Source organism: Kogia breviceps, chromosome 6 (assembly GCF_026419965.1).
Source record: "Kogia breviceps isolate mKogBre1 chromosome 6, mKogBre1 haplotype 1, whole genome shotgun sequence".
NCBI lineage: Eukaryota > Metazoa > Chordata > Mammalia > Artiodactyla > Physeteridae > Kogia > Kogia breviceps.
In genome coordinates, this window is record NC_081315.1 from 18,478,829 (window position 1) to 18,499,478 (window position 20,650).

General features: G+C 39.1%; 1 protein-coding gene and 1 long non-coding RNA gene across 2 annotated transcripts in view; one reads left to right on the forward strand and one right to left on the reverse strand.

The window, feature by feature from the left end:
* Window positions 1-20,650, forward strand: part of LOC136794344 (uncharacterized) — a 111,567-nt gene that overhangs the window by 71,984 nt on the left and 18,933 nt on the right. The gene's annotated exons all lie outside the window — the stretch shown is intronic.
* EMCN (endomucin) overlaps window positions 1-20,650 on the reverse strand; it is a 109,642-nt gene that overhangs the window by 12,246 nt on the left and 76,746 nt on the right. The window contains exons 8-11 of the mRNA XM_059066524.2: window positions 20,215-20,310; window positions 15,628-15,652; window positions 14,045-14,106; window positions 8,378-8,451 (exon numbers count right to left, since the gene is read on the reverse strand). Of these exons, the coding sequence (XP_058922507.1) occupies window positions 8,417-8,451; window positions 14,045-14,106; window positions 15,628-15,652; window positions 20,215-20,310 (218 nt within the window). The 3' untranslated portion in view covers window positions 8,378-8,416. The remainder of the gene's footprint in view (window positions 1-8,377; window positions 8,452-14,044; window positions 14,107-15,627; window positions 15,653-20,214; window positions 20,311-20,650) is intronic.

Consider the following 20,650-nt stretch of genomic DNA (forward strand, 5'->3'; position numbering starts at 1 on the left):
AAATCTTCCAGCAAACAAAAGTCCAGGACCAGATGGCTTCACAGGCGAATTCTATCAAACATTTAGAGAAGAGCTAACACCTATCCTTCTCAAACTCTTCCAACAGATAGCAGAGGGAGGAACACTCCCAAACTCATTCTATGAGGCCAACATCACCCTGATACCAAAACCAGACAAAGACGTCACAAAGAAAGAAAACTATAGGCCAATATCACTGATGAACATAGATGCAAAAATCCTCAACAAAATACTAGCAAACAGAATCCAACAGCACATTAAAAGGATCATACACCATGATCAAGTGGGGTTTATCCCAGGAATGCAAGGATTCTTCAATATACGCAAATCAATCAATGTGATACACCATATCAACAAACTGAAGGAGAAAAACCATATGATCATCTCAATAGATGCAGAGAAAGCTTTTGACAAAATTCAACACTCATTTATGATAAAAACCTTGCAGAAAGTGGGCATAGAGGGAACTTTCCTCAACATAATAAAGGCAATATATGACAAACCCACAGCTAGCATCGTTCTCAATGGTGAAAAACTGAAACCATTTCCACTAAGATCAGGAACAAGACAAGGTTGCCCACTCTCACCACTCTTATTCAACCTAGTTTTGGAAGTTCTAGCCACAGCAATCAGAGAAAATAAAGAAATAAAAGGAATCCAAATAGGAAAAGAAGAAGTAAAGCTGTCACTGTTTGCAGATGACATGATACTATACATAGAGAATCCTAAGGATGCTACCAGAAAACTACTAGAGCTAATCAATGAATTTAGTAAAGTTGCAGGATACAAAATTAATGCACAGAAATCTCTGGCATTCTTATACACTAATGATGAAAAATCTGAGAGTGAAATTAAGAAAACGTTCCCATTTACCATTGCAACAAAAAGAATAAAATATCTAGGAATAAACCTACCTAAGGAGACAAAAGACTTGTATGCAGAAAACTATAAGACACTGATGAAAGAAATTAAAGATGATACAAATAGGTGGAGAAATATACCATGTTCTTGGATTGGAAGAATCAACATTGTGAAAATGACTATACTACCCAAAGCAATCTACCGATTCAATGCAATCCCTATCAAATTACCACTGGCATTTTTTACAGAACTAGAACAAAAAATTTCACAATTTGTATGGAAACACAAAAGACCCCGAATAGCCAAAGCAATCTTGAGAACGAGAAATGGAGCTGGAGGAATTAGGCTCCCTGACTTCAGACTCTACTACAAGGCTACAGTAATCAAGACAATATGGTACTGGCACAAAAACAGAAATATAGATCAATGGAACAGGATAGAGAGCCCAGAGATAAACCCACACACATATGGTCACCTTATCTTTGATAAAGGAGGGAAGGATATACAGTGGAGAAAAGACAGCCTCTTCAATAAGTGGTGCTGGGAAAACTGGACAGCTACATGTAAAAGTATGAAATTAGAACACTCCCTAACACCACACACAAAAATAAACTCAAAATGGGTTAAAGACCTAAATGTAAGGGCAGACACTATCAAACTCTTAGAGGAAAACATAGGCAGAACACTATACGACATAAATCACAGCAAGATCCTTTTTGACCCATCTCCTAGAGAAATGGAAATAAAAACACAAATAAACAAATGGGACCTAATGAAACTTAAAAGCTTTTGCACAGCAAAGGATACCATAAACAAGACCAAAAGACAACCCTCAGAATGGGAGAAAATATTTGCAAATGAAGCAACTGACAAAGGATTAATTTCCAAAATTTATAAGCAACTCATGCAGCTCAATAACAAAAAAACAAACAACCCAATCCAAAAATGGGCAGAAGAACTAAATAGACATTTCTCCAAAGAAGATATACAGATTGCTAACAAACACATGAAAGAATGCTCAACCTCATTAATCATTAGAGAAATGCAAATCAAAACTACAATGAGATATCATCTCACACCGGTCAGACTGGCCATCATCAAAAACTCTAGAAACAATAAATGCTGGAGAGGGTGTGGAGAAAAGGGAACCCTCTTGCACTGCTGGTGGGAATGTAAATTGATACAGCCGCTATGGAGAACAGTATGGAGGTTCCTTAAAAAACTACAAATAGAACTACCATACGACCCTGCAATCCCACTACTGGGAATATACCCTGAGAAAACTATAATTCAGAAAGACTCATGTACCAAAATGTTCATTGCAGCTCTATTTACAATAGCCAGGACATGGAAGCAACCTAAGTGTCCATCAACAGATGAATGGATAAAGAAGATGTGGCACATATATACAATGGAATATTACTCAGCCATAAAAAGAAATGAAACTGAGTTATTTATAATGAGGTGGATGGACCTGGAGTCTGTCATACAGAGTGAAGTAAGTCAGAAGGAGAAAAACAAATACCGTATGCTAACACATATATATGGACTCTAAGGGAAAAAAATGTCACGAAGAGGTTAGTGGTAGGACGGGAATAAAACACAGACTTATTCGAGCATGGACTTGAGGATATGGGGAGGGGGAGGGGTGGGCTGTGACGAAGTGGGGGAGTGGCAGGGACATATATACACTATCAAATGTAAATTAGATAGCTGGTGGGAAGCTGCTGCATAGCACAGGGAGATCACCTCTGTGCTGTGTGACCGCCTGGGGGGGTGGGATAGGGAGGGTGGGAGAGAGGGTGATGCAAGAGGGAGGAGATGTGGGAGCATGTGTGTATGTATAACTGATTTAGTTTGTTGTAGAGGGAAGACTAACACACTATTGTAAAACAATTATACTCCAATAAAGATGTTAAAAAAAAATAAATAAATAAAAGGGAAGGAAAACAAAAAAAAAAAAAAAAGAAATTAATGAAAAAGAAATGAAGGAAACAATAGCAAAGATCAATAAAAGTAAAAGCTGGTTCTTTGAGAAGATAAATAAAATTGATAAACCATTAGCCAGACTCATCAAGAAAAAAAGGGAGAAGACTCAAATCAATAGAATTAGAAATGAAAAAGGAGATGTAACAACTGACTCTGCAGAAATACAAAAGATTATTAGAGATTACTACAAGCAACTCTATGGCAATAAAATGGACAACCTGGAAGAAATGGACAAATTCTTAGAAATGCACAACCTGCCAAGACTGAACCAGGAAGAAATAGAAAACATGAACAGACCAATCACAAGCACTGAAATTGAAACTGTGATTTAAAATCTTCCAACAAACAAAAGCCCAGGACCAGATGGCTTCACAGGCGAATTCTATCAAACATTTAGAGAAGAGCTAACACCTATCCTTCTGAAACTCTTCCAAAAGATAGCAGAGGTAGGAACACTCCCAAACTCATTCTATGAGGCCACCATCACCCTGATACCAAAACCAGACAAAGACGTCACAAAGAAAGAAAACTATAGGCCAATATCACTGATGAACATAGATGCAAAAATCCTCAACAAAATACTAGCAAACAGAATCCAACAGCACATTAAAAGGATCATACACCATGATCAAGTGGGGTTTATCCCAGGAATGCAAGGATTCTTCAATATACGCAAATCAATCAACGTGATACACCATATCAACAAACTGAAGGAGAAAAACCATATGATCATCTCAATAGATGCAGAGAAAGCTTTTGACAAAATTCAACACCCATTTATGATAAAAACCCTGCAGAAAGTAGGCATAGAGGGAACTTTCCTCAATATAATAAAGGCAATATATGACAAACCCACAGCCAGCATTGTTCTCAATGGTGAAAAACTGAAACCATTTCCACTAAGATCAGGAACAAGACAAGGTTGCCCACTCTCACCACTCTTATTCAACATAGTTTTGGAAGTTCTAGCCACAGCAATTAGAGAAAATAAAGAAATAAAAGGAATCCAAATAGGAAAAGAAGAAGTAAAGCTGTCACTGTTTGCAGATGACATGATACTATACATAGAGAATACTAAGGATGCTACCAGAAAACTACTAGAACTAATCAATGAATTTGGTAAAGTAGCAGGATACAAAGTTAATGCACAGAAATCTCTGGCATTCTTATACACTAATGATGAAAAATCTGAGAATGAAATTAAGAAAACACTCCCATTTACCATTGCAACAAAAAGAATAAAATATCTAGGAATAAACCTACCTAAGGAGACAAAAGACTTGTATGCAGAAAACTATAAGACACTGATGAAAGAAATTAAAGATGATACAAATAGGTGGAGAAATATACCATGTTCTTGGGTTGGAAGAATCAACATAGTGAAAATGACTGTATTACCCAAAGCAATATACAGATTCAATACAATCCCTATCAAATTGCCACTGGCATTTTTTACAGAACTAGAAAAAAGAATTTCACAATTTGTATGGAAACACAAAAGACCCCGAATAGCCAAAGCAATCTTGAGAACGAAAAATGGAGCTGGAGGAATCAGGCTCCCTGACTTCAGACTATACTACAAGGCCACAGTAATCAAGACAATATGGTACTGGCACAAAAACAGAAATATAGATCAATGGAACAGGATAGAAAGCCCAGAGATAAACCCACACACATATGGTCACCTTATCTTTGATAAAGGAGGCAAGAATATACATTGGAGAAAAGACAGCCTCTTCAATAAGTGGTGCTGGGAAAACTGGACAGCTACATGTAGAAGTATGAAATTAGAACACTCCCTAACACCATACACAAAAATAAACTCAAAATGGGTTAAAGACCTAAATGTAAGGGCAGACACTATCAAACTCTTAGAGGAAAACATAGGCAGAACACTCTATGACATCAATCACAGCAAGATCCTTTTTGACCCATCTCCTAGAGAAATGGAAATAAAAACAAAAATAAACAAATGGGATCTAATGAAACTTAAAAGCTTTTGCACAGCAAAGGATACCATAAACAAGACCAAAAGACAACCCTCAGAATGGGAGAAAATATTTGCAAATGAAGCAACTGACAAAGGATTAATATCCAAAATTTATAAGCAACTCATGCAGCTCAATAACAAAAAAACAAGCAGCCCAATCCAAAAATGGGCAGAAGAACTAAATAGACATTTCTCCAAAGAAGATATACAGATAGCCAACAAACACATGAAAGAATGCTCAACATCATTAATCATTAGAGAAATGCAAATCAAAACTACAATGAGATATCATCTCACACCGGCCAGATTGGCCATCATCGAAAACTCTAGAAACAATAAATGCTGGAGAGGGTGTGGAGAAAAGGGAACACTCTTGCACTGCTGGTGGGAATGTAAAATGATACAGCCACTATGGAGAACAGTATGGAGGTTCCTTAAAAAACTACAAATAGAACTACCATATGACCCAGCAATCCCACTACTGGGCATATACCCTGAGAAAATCATAATTCAGAAAGACTCATGTACCAAAATGTTCATTGCAGCTCTATTTACGATAGCCAGGACATGGAAGCAACCTAAGTGTCCATCAACAGATGAATGGATAAGGAAGATGTGGCACATATATACAATGGAATATTACTCAGCCATAAAAAGAAATGAAACTGAGTTATTTGTAATGAGGTGGATAGACCTGGAATCTGTCATACAGAGTGAAGTAAGTCAGAAGGACAAAAACAAATACCGTATGCTAACACATATATATGGAATCTAAAAAAAAAAAAAAAAAAATGTCATGAAGAGATTAGTGGTAGGATGGGAATAAAACACAGACCTACTAGAGCATGGACTTGAGGATATGGGGAGGGGGAAGGGTAAGCTGTGACGATGTGAGAGAGTGGCAGGGACATATACACACTACCAAATGTAAATTAGATAGCTAGTGGGAAGCTACAGCATAGCACAGGGAGTTCACCTCTGTACTTAGTGACCACCTAGAGGGGTGGGATAGGGAGGGTGGGAGGGAGGGTGACAAAAGAGGGAAGAGTTATGGGAACATATGTATATGTATAACTGATTCACTTTGTTGTAAAAGAGAAACTAACACACTATTGTAAAACAGTTATACTCAAATAAAGATGTTAAAAAAAAAAAAAGTACAATGGTTGCTAAGAGAAATATATTGAAAAAGGGTAAAACAAACAGACAACAGAACTGACCAATTTCAAACATGTTTCTTCCCATTACTTTCATCTTTACTCTTCAGAACATAGTTATGTAATTCCACAATTACTCAGAAAGGCAACAGAAGCTATTTACCTCTGCAAATCAAAAGACATGAGATTAGAGGCTAGGAATATTTTTTAACGTACAAAAATGGAAAGGAATGGGAGTTGGATAATAATTCGTTTTGTTGAGCTTGTTTGGGTCAGTACTCTTCCTTTTCTCCTGTATAGAGACTGTCTCCTGCATAGCGACTTTTCTTTCTCTTTCCAACTGAAGAGAAGACTTCTTCCTCCAAACTGGACAATTAGTCACTAAGATTTGAGCATTTTAACAATCTGGAAAGCATCCTTTTACTAGCCACAGGATTGCAAAGAAACCATAGGTTGTACGGAAGGAAGCTTGCCATATACTATAGAGAGGGCTGGACCACGTCGCCACAAATTTCTCGCACTTCTCAGGTTCTTGAATTTTGCATCTGAAAGAGTGCGTTGCAAAAGGATAGGCAAGTCCCAGATTCATCTCATCCTAACCCACCCCTCGCTGGCTAGAGAAGGATGAAATTCTGACACTGATGCATGTCTGGATGACACTCCTTTGTTTATGTCTCCTGCTCCTGGCCAGAGAAGCATGGCTGGCATCATTTATTCAATAAACACTGGCTGAGTGTCCATAACAGCATTGTATTTGTGCTGGGAAGTAGACATAGGTAGTGGGCATAACAGTTATATTCCCCCCGGACACGACCCAGAGTGACTACCATTGTGTTTAGGTCAATTCTGGGCAGACACCTATTTATCTGTTCTTTCGTTTTTTTACTATTAGTTGCTAAAGAGTAAATTTCTCTGCAGGTTCTAAAAATTATCAAACACTAATTGTGAAGGCACTTAATCAACGCTGCTTGTGAAAAATAAGTCAAAAGAAACTTTTCTTACCCAGTTCTAGAAAAGCAAAAGACAGTCCCATGCTAAGCTGGAAAGGTTAATTACAGCAGGCCTGAAATCGGGCTGAGTTGTTTTACTGAAATAAGCCAGGTACCTGCATTGCACTGACTCCTGGTCAAAGAATGGAACGCACAGAATAGCAGTTGCTTGTAACCATAATTTTGAGAGGTTTCAATTATTCATTGATTGGCAATTAACGTAATGAGATTGATCACCTTGCATCTGGTCTCATTGAGACACCTGGAGGGCTCTGTCACTCATCTAGTTATACAGCAAGAATGTGCCTACATGACCATCTGGGTACTGTAAGTCCCCTACATACGAACGAGTTCTGTTCCGAGAGCGTGTTTGTAAGTCCAATTTGTTCGTAAGTCCAACAAAGTTAGCCTAGGTACCCAGCTAACACAATCGGCTGTATAGTACTGTACTGTAATAGGTTTATAATACTTTTCACACAAATAATATATTTTTTAAAAATGAAGAAAACATTTTTAACCTTACAGTACAGTACCTTGAAAAGTACAGTACCGCAGCGGGCATACAGGGGCTGGCACTGAGTGAACAGGCAAGAAGAGTTACTGACTGGAGGAGGAAGAGGAAGTGGGAGATGGTAGAGCTGAAGGGTTGTTAGGAAGAGGAGACAGAGTGCAATTTCACTCATGCCTGACGTTGATGGAACGCACGTTCGCAGCTTTGAAAGTTCGCAACTTGAAGGTTCACATGTAGGGGACTTACTGTATAAGAAACCCCAGCTGAGAGTGCATTTTGGATCACCTTGTTAGAGGTACTTTGTGCACACATCCATGGTTCCTGGCTCCTGAGAGAAAGTACATCTGGGTACGGTTCTTACTGAGCGAGGACAATTGGACCTCCCCCCGGCATCTCTGGACCCCTCTCCCTGAGCCAGCCTTTGGCTGTGATGCGCATTCTTACCTTAATGCAGCGGCTATGTCATATCTTTTTTTTTTTTTTTTAACTGTCATTTTGGGTCCTGCAAGTCTTCCTTAGCAATAGAACCCTGTCTAACTGCCACTGTTAAGTATGTATATGCTGACCCAGACAGAGGCAAACTGCATCTATGAGGAAACATTACCAACAGGCAGAAAGAATGAATTGTATCATTCCTGAGGTAGGCAGGGCAACTGGAAGAATCTTCTACAGCCCCCAAGACATTTATTCCTCTGGCAAGTGTTCTTAGAGTTTGTTTTTAGACAAATAGAAAATGATGGTTTAACTGACACAAGCTATTAACTTTTCAGGTTATAAAAGTCTTTAAAAATAATCTGAGCTGCAGCAGGCTAACAAAACAGATATTAATGAGTATCTCAGTGAGTGAAATTAGGGAACTTACATATTTATTGCCCAGGTGTGGAGAGGATTCATCAAGCTGTCAGTTCTTGGTTTTTCCTTGTGCAGAGCGCTCACCTAAAAACAGAAGATATGCTTTGATCTATAAGCTCAGAGAGTGAATAAGGATGAAAATCAAAGTTTCTTGGCTTGTTTTTTGTTTTTCAAGGAAAGTCCAATGTCCCTTCAAGAACGTCATTAGAGCCACAACTTACCTCTTGGTATTGCCTGGAAATTGTTCACCAAGATTTATGAGCTTTATTCGGCCATTGTTTATTTTTACCCTAGAGGAGCAATGCTAACTCACTCCCTGCAGATAGGGGGTGTGAGTTGGGAGGTGATAGCAAGAGAGGCTTATAACTTATCCTAGGGGATAAGTTATTGAATTTTGCTTGTTCCATAAGCTGGCTCTGCCTGAGCAAAACTACATCATATTTTTTAAATGCCGTTTTATCAGGAAAACATTCTAGGGTCCTTTGTTTAAATAATTCAGTGACAGTTTTGTGAAAATGAATTTATGGGCCAACATGAATACTTTGATGACATACAAAGCAGCACAGGGAACATTGCTCAAAATAACAATGTTATTCCATCATCGATATAAAGATAAATATTAACTTAGGATGATGGGGAGCTGAGAGGCCCCAAGCATTTTTTTAAAAAATTTATTTATTTTATTTATTTTGGGCTGCATTGGGTCTTCGTTGCTGCACGTGGGCTTTGTCTAGTTGCCTTGATAGGGGGCCACTCTTCGTCGCGGTGCGCGGGCTTCTCACTGCAGTGGCTCCTCTTGTTGCAGAGCACGGGCTCTAGACCCGCAGGCTCAGTAGTTGTGGCTCATGGGCTCTAGAGCACAGGCTCAGTAGCTGTGGCGCACGGGCTTAGTTGCTCCCCTGCACGTGGGATCTTCCCGGCCCAGGGCTCGAACCCACGTCCCCTGCATTGGCAGGCGGATCCTTAACCACTGTGCCACCAGGGAAGCCCCCAAGTATTTTTACATGCTCTTGGATTTGTGTTCAAAGCATTTCACATTGCCTGTGTCTTTCATGTAGATTCAAGTAACAACAGCAGTCACATTATATAAAAGCGGTGTGGGTCCAAGTGTCCAGCTTTGAGAACACATGTCATTGTTTTGCTCCAGCTTTTATCTGCCAGCTAGGAAAGCAGTCTTCTGGGGACTCCACTGATGTCACCCGTTACCTGCACTGTCATGGCGATAGTAAATAGTACCAGAGACCTAAGAAGAAAAAGCCTGGGGCTCCCCTTCAAGAGCTCCTCAAGTCTTCTGCTTCAAAACATGTCAGGCTCAGAGCGACAGCCCTCACAGCCCCTGCCCCACTACAGCCCTTTGCTCACTATTGTTTATTTAACAAAAAGCACAGCATGTCCTGGAATCCATGGCTATAAAGTACAGGAATAAGAAGTAAACAAAAGAAACATTTATTGAACCCCTACTGCCTGCCAGAAGTCATGTAAAACAAATCATATGAAAAACTTCAATTCTTAATATCTCCCGAAGTCTGTCTAACTGGGAATAGAAAGTGTGGAAAGATTCAATAACCATATGATTCAAATAACAGTTACAATCATGATATATATGGTAAAAGCAAACAAAGTACATACACACCTAGAAAAAAACAACTGGAAAGATATACACCAAATGCCAATACTGATCATATCAAGGTTTTCTCTCATAGGTTAATTTTTAATTCTTTTCTAATCTCCATTTTCCCCCATTCTCCATTATACATAACATGGTCAAATATTAAAATGGCAGTTTGAGCCACGAAGAGATATTCAAGGCAGTAGTGCATGCTGACTTGCCAATCAACAGTTAGAGGAGAGACAGACCACGTACAGCTGGGACAGTCAAGGAGGCCTTGGGGTAAATGCAGAGGTTGACGCAACTATTGAAGGGCTGTGAAGACAGATGCTGAATCTCTGTATGGTTTTATACGTCTATGAATCTTTCCCTCATCTTTATACAGTTGTTCAATTCTAGTTGTTAATGAACGTTTGTAAAACATAAACAGAAAAGGAACTGTACATTTAATGAGTAATTACCATAACATACTAATTAATATTAGTATACTAATGATATATGAATAATATGTAAATACCACAAGGAGTAGGAGGGGAGGTGGGGAGGTGGGAGTGACAAAGGAGACCAAGGTGCTGTCTCCTCCTTCAAAAGAGCTTGAGTTCAGTGAGCAACACAGAGGCTAGGAGATGAGTGACATCCGGGAAGTACATGTTATTGAGTGGTTCAAAATTTGAGCAAGTGAAATCTGGCACATCATGCAAGGCCTTGTAGACATGCTAAAGTGTTGGCACCTAATCTTAAGTAATGAAAACTTATCAGAGTTTTCCCAGCAAAGCAAAATTATAAATGGATTCAGATCTGCGTTTTCTTCCTCCAAATAGTTCAAAACCAAGTGATGCTTTGAAATTAAATTCAGTGATACAGTATTTTCTTTCTTTTGTGGAATCATGTATTCCTTAATTTAGGCAATTTTCTTCATATTTGTAAAGCCTTACATGTTAAAAGTGAGATAATGTACATTATCTTTCTGAAGAGTGGTGTAAGTGGGAATCATGTTTAAAATGCATCATGTCACATATATATGTGGTAGTAAATCATGAGCGTGTTTAACTTGGCAAGACTTCTTACTAACCCTGAGTGGTATCTTATACGCTCTCATAACGGACTCCGTGATCTGCTATGTTTGGTGGTCATTTTTTTCTGAAAGCACATTCTTGTGTATACCCTAGTAGGCTTTCTCTTTTACATTAAAGAAAGCTCCTAATTGAAGTAATCAAATTTTAAACATCATGGGCCACATTTTCAATGGAAGAACCCTGCTTGACAAAGAACATATTTAGAAGAAGCAGGAAGTGTCGATGGATGAACACCATGGCCAATTAGAGGAGGAGGATTTGAGGCAAGGAACTGTCTTATCCAGAAAAAATACTCAGAACAATAACCATTACACATAGAGGCTGGTAGAAATCCAGAAAATTTAGCATCCACGGGCATTCCCCCTGAAGGTGAGTTGCTGCAGAGCTCTGTTTCCTTGGAAACATGATATATTGACCTCTAAAATGGCAAAATTTATTTTGAGATATAAGACCAGAGTTTATAAATTGACATACTGACCAATCCAGTGAATTCTTAAGACCACTGAATCTCAAATTTCATGTTGTTACCCACATTGGTGCATTAATTAATACTATGTCCCTTAGGCCATGTAGCACATAATATGAAATATAACAATCATCAGTTCTGAGTGGTGAGTCGTCACATATTCGTTCTATCAAATTCTTTTTCTGTATTTTTTAACTATTTAAAAAATTGTATATAGGTGATAGTGGAAATTTAGGCTAAACCTGTGAACTTATATAAAACCTAATCATTTCAGACTATTCTAGTTATATTTTAGAATGATGTCACTATTAGGGAAGAGATATTTAAGTGAAAATAATTATAATAATGTAATTTCTATTGAGTGTGGTGAGCATAATTTTATAACAAAAGCATATTTGAATAAGTTTTGAAAGAAGGTGGAAAGAGATTTGTTTGCAGGCGTTTCAGGAGCCATCAAATCCTGTTAATGGTGGACAGACTTTAATAAAAACTGTGATAGTACAAAGATACTTTGGAGGGCATTGTTTTAGATTATCAGTTCTAGGCTATTGAAATCAACTCTGAGTCACCCATTTTAGTTTTCCCCTATTACCAAATATTTTCTATAATCAGCTAGGTTGACTTTTGAGAGATTATTTTATTAAAAGAAGTGTGCTTCCTAACTTGAGGTTGTCAGAAATAAAAGTACCAGAGGCTAGATCTTATTATTTCCATAGTAATATTTCCTCCTTAGACCTATGACCTGAAAAGCTCCTTATGAAGAAAAGGAAGTTTGGGTAGTTAAGGGTCTTCTTAACTATTCCACCGTGGTCTACCCACTTACTATTGCAGTGAGTATGAGGGTGGGAGATAGTAGCTTACACAGAATTATCCTTGGGCCTTGAAGGAGAATCAGAAAGCAACTTTGCAACCAAGAAACACAAGGTTTCTCTGTGGATTTCCCCTCCTGAAAGCCATGATTCTGGTGTCAATGGTCATTTCCCTGGTAGAAATAGGTAGCAGAGCAGGTGGTCCTGATCTCAGCCCCCTCCTCACCAGGAGAGCCAAGGGCTCCTATACAGAGGCTCTGGTCCACAGCTTCCCCCAGAAGCAGCCGAGTGTTCCGTTTAAACCCCGAGGGGATAAAGGAGTGTGCATGACATTACAGGATGTCATGCTGCTTACAAGTCACAGGCAGATTCTCAGAACTTTTCTTGATAAATGGTGTAGTCACACTCTGGGTCCTTCCTAACCTTACTCAAGACTAGTTCACATTTAATCTGCTTGCCTGGAGGTTTTCCTTGACCAAGTAGAATAGGCTCAGCTACTTAGTCAAGGCTGGTAAACAGCCAGGAGAAACTGGTGAGTGGCTTCCAATTATCCTGTGGAGGAATTTTACTCTTTCATTCATTCATATGGTTACCTTCAAGAGAACAGTGTGGGAAGAAAGAAATGTGTAAGAGATACAAGAATGAAAATCTCTCGTAAGAGAAAATGGCTCCCATGAGGGATTTGGCCCTGTCTCTGCAGATTTTGGATGCCCTTGCTTTCCAACTCTTTTGTCTATCGGTTGTAGTTTGTTCTAGTTAAAATCTCCTACCTGAAATGGGGAGCGCGTTCAGCCTTTGATATCTTGCTCTTCAATTGGGACTATATTTATAGCCTTTTGTTTTACAAAATTGTTTTTTTCAACATATTTATAATGTTTATCTTCTGATAGCTTTCACTTCACATAACATATGTATTATGGGACTATTTTGTATAGGGAAAATTGGGGGTACTGAATATAGTAAATGTCTTGATGGAACTTGATATTTAAATTAAAGCCACATAGATTGTTTCATAAAACTCATAATTACTTTTTATTTATCTGTTTTGTCATATTGATGTTTTAAATATTTTGTTTATTCAAAACAAAAATGTAATCTGTGTTTTTTTAAATTTTTTAAAAACTAGCATCTCATTTTTCATTGCTTTCGATAAATATAATTCATACAAATCATACCTATATTTTGAAAATCTTTTTAGATTTCAAACCAAACAAAATCAAAACCTAAGAAACTAGAAAAAGGAAATGTAAATTTTATCAACAGGAAATTGTGTTTTGTCCTTACTGAGAAGCTCAATTAAAGTATTTGAAGTGATATAAAATATGATACACATTTTAACTGATGAATCCTAGTTCCAGTTGACTGTACACGGCCATTACCAAAAATGAAACAAAACAACAATACTTTATAAAAAACCCTGCGGCATACTTAATGTTTTTTCTGCCACTACTGCAGACTAGAAAATGCCTCTAGTCACCACCCATTCTTTAGAACACATCTGCATGCAACCTCCAAAAGCCAGATAGTCTAATAATCTTACCAAAAATGATACTTCTAGGGCTCATCTTTTCTTCATAGGAGAATTTTGTATTTCTTGGGAGTTAATGATTGAGTTTTTCTAGAGAAGTTATGCTTTTCGGTTATGTTCACATGAACAAAATCCAAGTTAGATTTTTAAATAACGACTTTTCATCTAATTGACAATCTGGGAGCTTACCAGACTCATGAGAAATTGTCTTAACAGTGAGAAGCTTCACACTCTCTTTATCGGACTGAGGTCTATTTGGAACAGAAAACATTAAGTTAGCACCACAGTAATTAGCATTACATATCTGTGAAGGAAAGTAAACATGATACAAACAGAAAGAAGAAGATGCACATGCATATATATTTTTCTGTGTTTCTCTGGCAAAACTTGTGTTTCTTCATGTACAGACACATATACTTTTATAGCACTTTCATTTCTGGAATCAAGCCAATGAATCTGTTATTCTGCTATGGTGATGATCATCAGCTAAATTAAACATCAAGATGGGTCATGTAGGGACTTCCCTGGCGGTCCAGTGGTTAAGACTCTGCACTCCCAGTGCAGGGGGCACAGGTTCGATCCCTGGTTAGTTCCCTGGTTAGGGAACTAACATCCCTCATGCTGAGTGGCACAGCCGAAAAAAAACAAAAAAAAAAACCCATCTGTCATGAGGTCCATGTTGCACATGCCTCCACTTCTGAATTGTGAGGGGAAGACATAAAAATGTTTCCAAACCTTTTGGACTGATCTGAGTTCTGGGTAATTCCTTTTCATGAGGTTGTGGATACTGCAGTATAGTGTTTTCAACAAGAAAACACTATACTGTTGTCTATTTCAACAAGAGTTCCAACCTATCCCTTCTCAGACTCAAAATAGTTTCAAACCCCAATTCCTCTCCTTGGACATCTCAAGAACCTCTACTTTTAATTAAGAAGGGTAGGTGGTGTAGGGACATTATTTTTTTTTTTTTTTTTTTTTTGTGTGTGGTACACGGGCCTCTCACCGTTGTGGCCTCTCCCATTGCGGAGCACAGGCTCCGGACGCGCAGGCTCAGCGGCCATGGCTCACGGGCCCAGCCGCTCTGCGGCATGTGGGATCCTCCTGGACCGGGGCACGAACTCGTGTCCCCTGCATCGGCAGGCAGACTCTCAACCACTGCGCCACCAGGGAAGCCCAGGGACATTATTCTTAAAGTTCACATCCCAATGAATATACAAGAACACCCACAAAAAGGCAGCCTACAAAGTCAGGTCGACACAGAAAACTTAACCACAGAATTTGGTTTTGACATTAAAATAGTTTGTCTCTTTGCAGCACCTTGATTGTAACAGTTGGTTGGATTGCTTACAACTGCTTTGTTTGTTTTAGTAAAGTCGAAGCAAAATAACCATCTGTTGTTAAAGTAAAGCCACTCAGAGCTGTCTCAAGGTGCAGGCATGATTTTTCCCTAATTGTGAGAAGCATATTGAAAAGTTCAATGGGAAAACTATTTTAAAACCCTAACTGTGTTTTTCTATGATTTTTTGGGCAACTTCTGATTTCTGATTTTACCACTTTACCCAAGCTTAAGAGCCAGTTGTTGGAATTTCTCAGTTGAATTTCTCATACTTGAGAGCTCTCTGACAAATAGGTAGTCAAACCCCATATACTGTGCCTTCTGCAAAATGCTTGAAAAACCGAAGAAGAAGTATGAGTAGAGGATCAATACTTTCCCCTATATAAATGACAGGGTCAGAGTTTCTAGAAGAAAACAATGATGCAGCATTACTTACTGGTCATTTCCATTTTCAGGTGTGCCTAGGAGAGGAGGGAATTGTTATTAGAGTTGTGCGGAGCTTGGCTGCAAAAAACCTGAGACCCCTGCCACTTTCTTTTTTTTTTTTTTGGGTGGTATGCGGGCCTCTCACCGCTGTGGCCTCTCCCGTTGCGGAGCACAGGCTCCGGACGCGCAGGCTCAGCGGCCATGGCTCACGGGCCCAGCCGCTCCGCGGCATGTGGGATCCTCCCGGACCGGGGCACGAACCCGCGTCCCCCGCACCGGCAGGCGGACTCCCAACCACTGTGCCACCAGGGAAGCCCCCCTGCCACTTTCTGCTCAAAGATGTCTCTAAAGCCAATTTTTAACTTTTCAGTCTCTCGCCCCTTTCCCCGTCGCACTGACCATTTCCTCAGACGTGGTGACTACTCATTGCCCAGTCACAGCTAATACATTCATGGTATAATCTCAACTAGGCCAACTTCACTGAACTTAGCTCTGGACTAATTTTCATCTTATAGTTTCGTATCACTGTGTGCAACTATTATCCATTATTGTACATCCCACAGACACCAAAAAAGCTTTCAGTATCTCTGGAAACAAATTCTTCTCAGAGTATTGAACTACCTTCTTAAAACAAAGAATTGAATTTGGGGCTTTTCTTTATATGTTGCTCTCTCTGGGGACCGAAATCTCTGGATTTGTGGTGAGCCATGATGCTGATATTGCTTCTAATTGCATCTGAAGCCCACGGATTCAGCTTCTCAGAAGTGCCCTACAAAATGTCACTGAGCCTACTACCTGTAACTAATCTTTTGTCGCCTTTGCCAGGCTGTTCCACGAGGGTCGGTAGAAAGCAAGTAGGGCTTGTGAGAACGCAGAGTGATTCATTACGCGCAACAGCATGGCCTCTCGGAAGCAGATCGTGCTGGTCAAACCTTGCATTAATCTGTGGACTATTAGGCAAAATATTTAATGTAATCACTTAAGGTCCTTGCTTTGTTCCGGATTTTGCTGTGATTTTATTCCGTGGCTCGGCTTCCATCTCTTGGATTTCCTTTCCTCTCTAAGGTAGCTCTTGTCATCAGGCTATGCCTTTTGAATATCATTCTCTCGACTTTGACCATCATTGTTTTATAAAGACGTTGATTTCCACGAACATTTTGGCTACTTCTAATTCTGTCATCTTGGCTAAGTTACTCCAACATGAATCTTAATCCCTAGAATTTAATTCATGGCATGGTATGCTGTTCACCAACTAGATCTAACTTCGTACGACTTCCCTACCATCAGTAGGGTTTTAACAACATTTAAAAATACCCATTATAATTGTTATGTATGATATCACCTGTACCGCTCATAGCCCTGTTTCACAATGAGCAGATATTTTCTTGTTTGCCTGTTTTAATATTTTTTCTCAGAATACTGTAATATGGGTTCATTAGCAGATAGATGCATACCAGCAGACTACCTTCTGCATATATGCCATTGTTATTTGGGTCAAAGCTCACACTACTGTCAACATTATCCAGATAAGCTTAATTTCATACAGAAATCTCTGATTCATATTGGCTTCCAGAGAGCAGAGTGGGTTTATGAATTTTCTGAACTCAATGAAGTCTCACCCACATATGTGAAGAGTGATTAACTCTGGGCGTTTAATGGTCCTAATTTAATGATAACAACGCTATAAATTCTGTTTGGAAAACAAAGTTGACAAATAGATTTGGCTAATTGTACAATTGCCCAACTTCCTTATAAACTATTGCATGTCTTCAGAATAACTCTCCATAGTGGTAGGAATTTCATACATTTTTTTCTGAATGATCCAGTTCACCTATCAAGTCCCCTTTAATAGAAAGTGTCAACTTTTCAAATAACTTATTTGCAAATCTTCCTATGCAAAGCAGTTTTTCAGTACAGGGTATTTTTACTAATGGATTTAGCCCACAATTTTTTTTTTTTTCCCTATCCTGTATACTCAACACCCACTGGCTTCAACTAGATTGGTTGAGTTCCCATAAAAGATAGGATTGGTGGCTTAGAAACTTAGAGAAATTAAACTGATTTATAAAAATGCTATTTCCCCTCTGGAAACTGAGTGAGGAGACATATTTCAGACTTTATTAAGAAGTTGATTCACTAACTCCCGGAGGGAAAGACATTGATTTGTTTTCTTCTTATTTTACAGCAAGAGCTAAAGTGAACACTGCTGTTTTCATCTCATTACTTTCCCTTGCACTGTTCCGCCCAGGCGCCAAACTGTCCGCGCCCTGCACAGTCAGGGATTGGCCTCAGCAGCAGCAATTCATTAGTGTCCTGGGGGTACATTGTCCACGGGGTAAACAAAGAAGAGCGTGGCTCATAAAAATGATTCCTTTTTACTTTTCAGCAGTATACGAGACTTAGGTAGTGTTTCTGTTAGTGAACTGTTTAGAATTAAAGTGAGGAAAGGAAAGGTTCTATTTTACTGAAAATTACAAAATTTAACTCAACAAGCATATCATAAGGCTCTCTCTGCTATTTATTATGCACAATGCCATGTGAGTCATACGTAGTTTGTGACTGGGAGGGGTTGCCTGAAGTTATGGACTGAATGTTTGTGTCCCCGCAAAATTCATATGTTAAATCTTTTTTTTTTTTTTTAGATGTTGGGGGTAGGAGCTTATTAATTTTATTTATTTATTTTTGCTGTGCTGGGTCCTTGTTTCTGTGCGAGGGCTTTCTCTAGTTGTGGCAAGCGGGGGCCGCTCTTCATCGCGGTGCGCGGGCCTCTCACTATCTCGGCCTCTCTTGTTGCGGAGCACAGGCTTCAGACGCGCAGGCTCGGTAGTTGTGGCTCACGGGCTTAGTTGCTCCGCGGCACGTGGGATCTTCCCGGACCGGGGCTCGAACCCGTGTCCCCTGCATCGGCAGGCAGATTCTCAACCACTGCGCCACCAGGGAAGCCCCATATGTTAAATCTTAATGCCCAATGTGATGGTATTAGGCTGCTGGGCCTTTGGAAAGTGATTAGGTCATGAGGGCAGAGTCCTTAGGAGTGGCTTAGTGCTCTTATAAAAGAGAACCCAGAGAATTCTCTTGTCCCTTCTGCCACATGAAGACACAGGCAGATCTGAAAACCAGGAAGAGTGCACTCATCAGACGTCCAATCTGATGGTGCGTTGGTTGAATTTCTCAGCCCCGGGAACTGTGAGAAATAAATGTCTGTTGTTTAAGCCGCCCAGTCTATGGCATTTTTGTTACAGCAGCCTAGACAGAATAAGATGTTTGACTTGCAGGGGAAGCCCGCTTATAGAGAAGTAACTATAGTTATAGTGTGATGAATGCCATCATTAAGTTCCGTGGAATTAGAAGTAATAGAACACTCCACTCTGCTTAAAGAGATGGGGTGTCGAAAAAATATGGATTAAGTTTGTTTTTAAGCTAGATCCTAATGGATAAGATGGAGATTAGGTGTGCTATAAAGTTAAGGTGTGTTATAAAAGTTAAGCAGTGGGCTGGACATTCTACGAGAAGGAATAACATGCATGAAGCAGAATATTATACATTATACAACCAGGAAGGAGTCTGAAATGGAAAGATAGATTGAAGTTTAAGATAACACAGGCGAGAATCCCTGGAGTGGGATTCAGAGGAAGCATGACATAAAAAGAGAGCTCAAGTTCCTGGAACAGAAAAAAGCCTGAATAAAGACCGAAAGAAATCTCCATAAAATCGGGACTTTAGTTAATAATGTATCAATTTTGGTCAATTAATTGTGACAAATATGCCATACTAACCTGAGATATTAATAACAAGGGTAGATGGGAACTCTCTACCTATCTTCACAACTTTTCTGTAAATCTAAATCTATCCTAAAGTTTAAAAGTTTATTTTAAAAAAGACTTTAAAATATAATGCCATTATGGGAATCATAAATATTCAAGAGGCAGGGAGAACATGAAGCAGCAAAAAGAAGAAAAAGAGTGAGGATGTAAAAGAAGGCAGTGTCATTTTAAATGAAAGAAGAAAGACTTTCCAAAGCTAATGGAGAGATTAAGGAGGATAATAAAGAATTATTGGACTAGAATCCCTCTAAAAATTGTAATAGTGTTCAATACTGAGGAACTGATTCAATTAGCAGAACACACAGTTGTGGAAGACACCTTCATAGGAAGGAAGCTACGCCTCCCAGGAGGGAAGTAAGTCACAAAACACCCTTCTTGAAATTATGGGTCTCAAAGTGAAATTCTTAGCGATACTTCCCTTTATTCTGTGTTACACGGAATGGAACAAACCTTTGCTATAGCTAACGCATGTCGTTTTATGCCTTCTTTACTACCATATTCCCCTGACCACCCACAAATCTAGGGCTTTTTCATTAAAAAAAATTTGTCCATGAGATATTATCTGCCATTAGTAGTTAATTCCTACTCCTTACGTTCACCAGCATTCAATGGATTTCTCTGCCCCTTTCCCTCTACCTCTGTGATCAAGCAATACAGCAGTTCGTTTCTGTGCATAATTCCTCTCTCCTCTTAAGAGTTTCAATTCAAGTTTAGGCTGCGCATGTATATTCTCTTTTTAGGAAAACAAAATGAAACAAAACACTGTTACCTACCTGGGTCTGTCTTCCAGCACATTCGATACAAACCCACCAAAGCAAAGACTGAAAGTGTTATTGCAATCAAAGCAATAACCACAGGCAAAATAATACCTAAAAAGTATTGGAGACATTGTCAGTTAGAGTGGCTATTGAATTTCACAACAAATAGTTCATGAACTGAGCAAAAGCATGTATGCTTCCTTTCTTCTTTAAACATCATTTTATTTAAAAGAAGGTTTTTTTTTTTTTAAAGCAAAGAAGATAAATTATCTGATTCCTGGGTTTTGCCCTAGTTGTCATTTCTGATGTATCCACTTGATGTCAGTCTTGTAGCCTTTCTGAAATAAAACTCCAAACCTAAGGAAGACAGTTGCCACTTTCCTGGTGACTGAAGCAATGAGGAGATGGGAGACTGGCCAGGCAGAAGCTGTCCCCTATGGTCAGACCCATA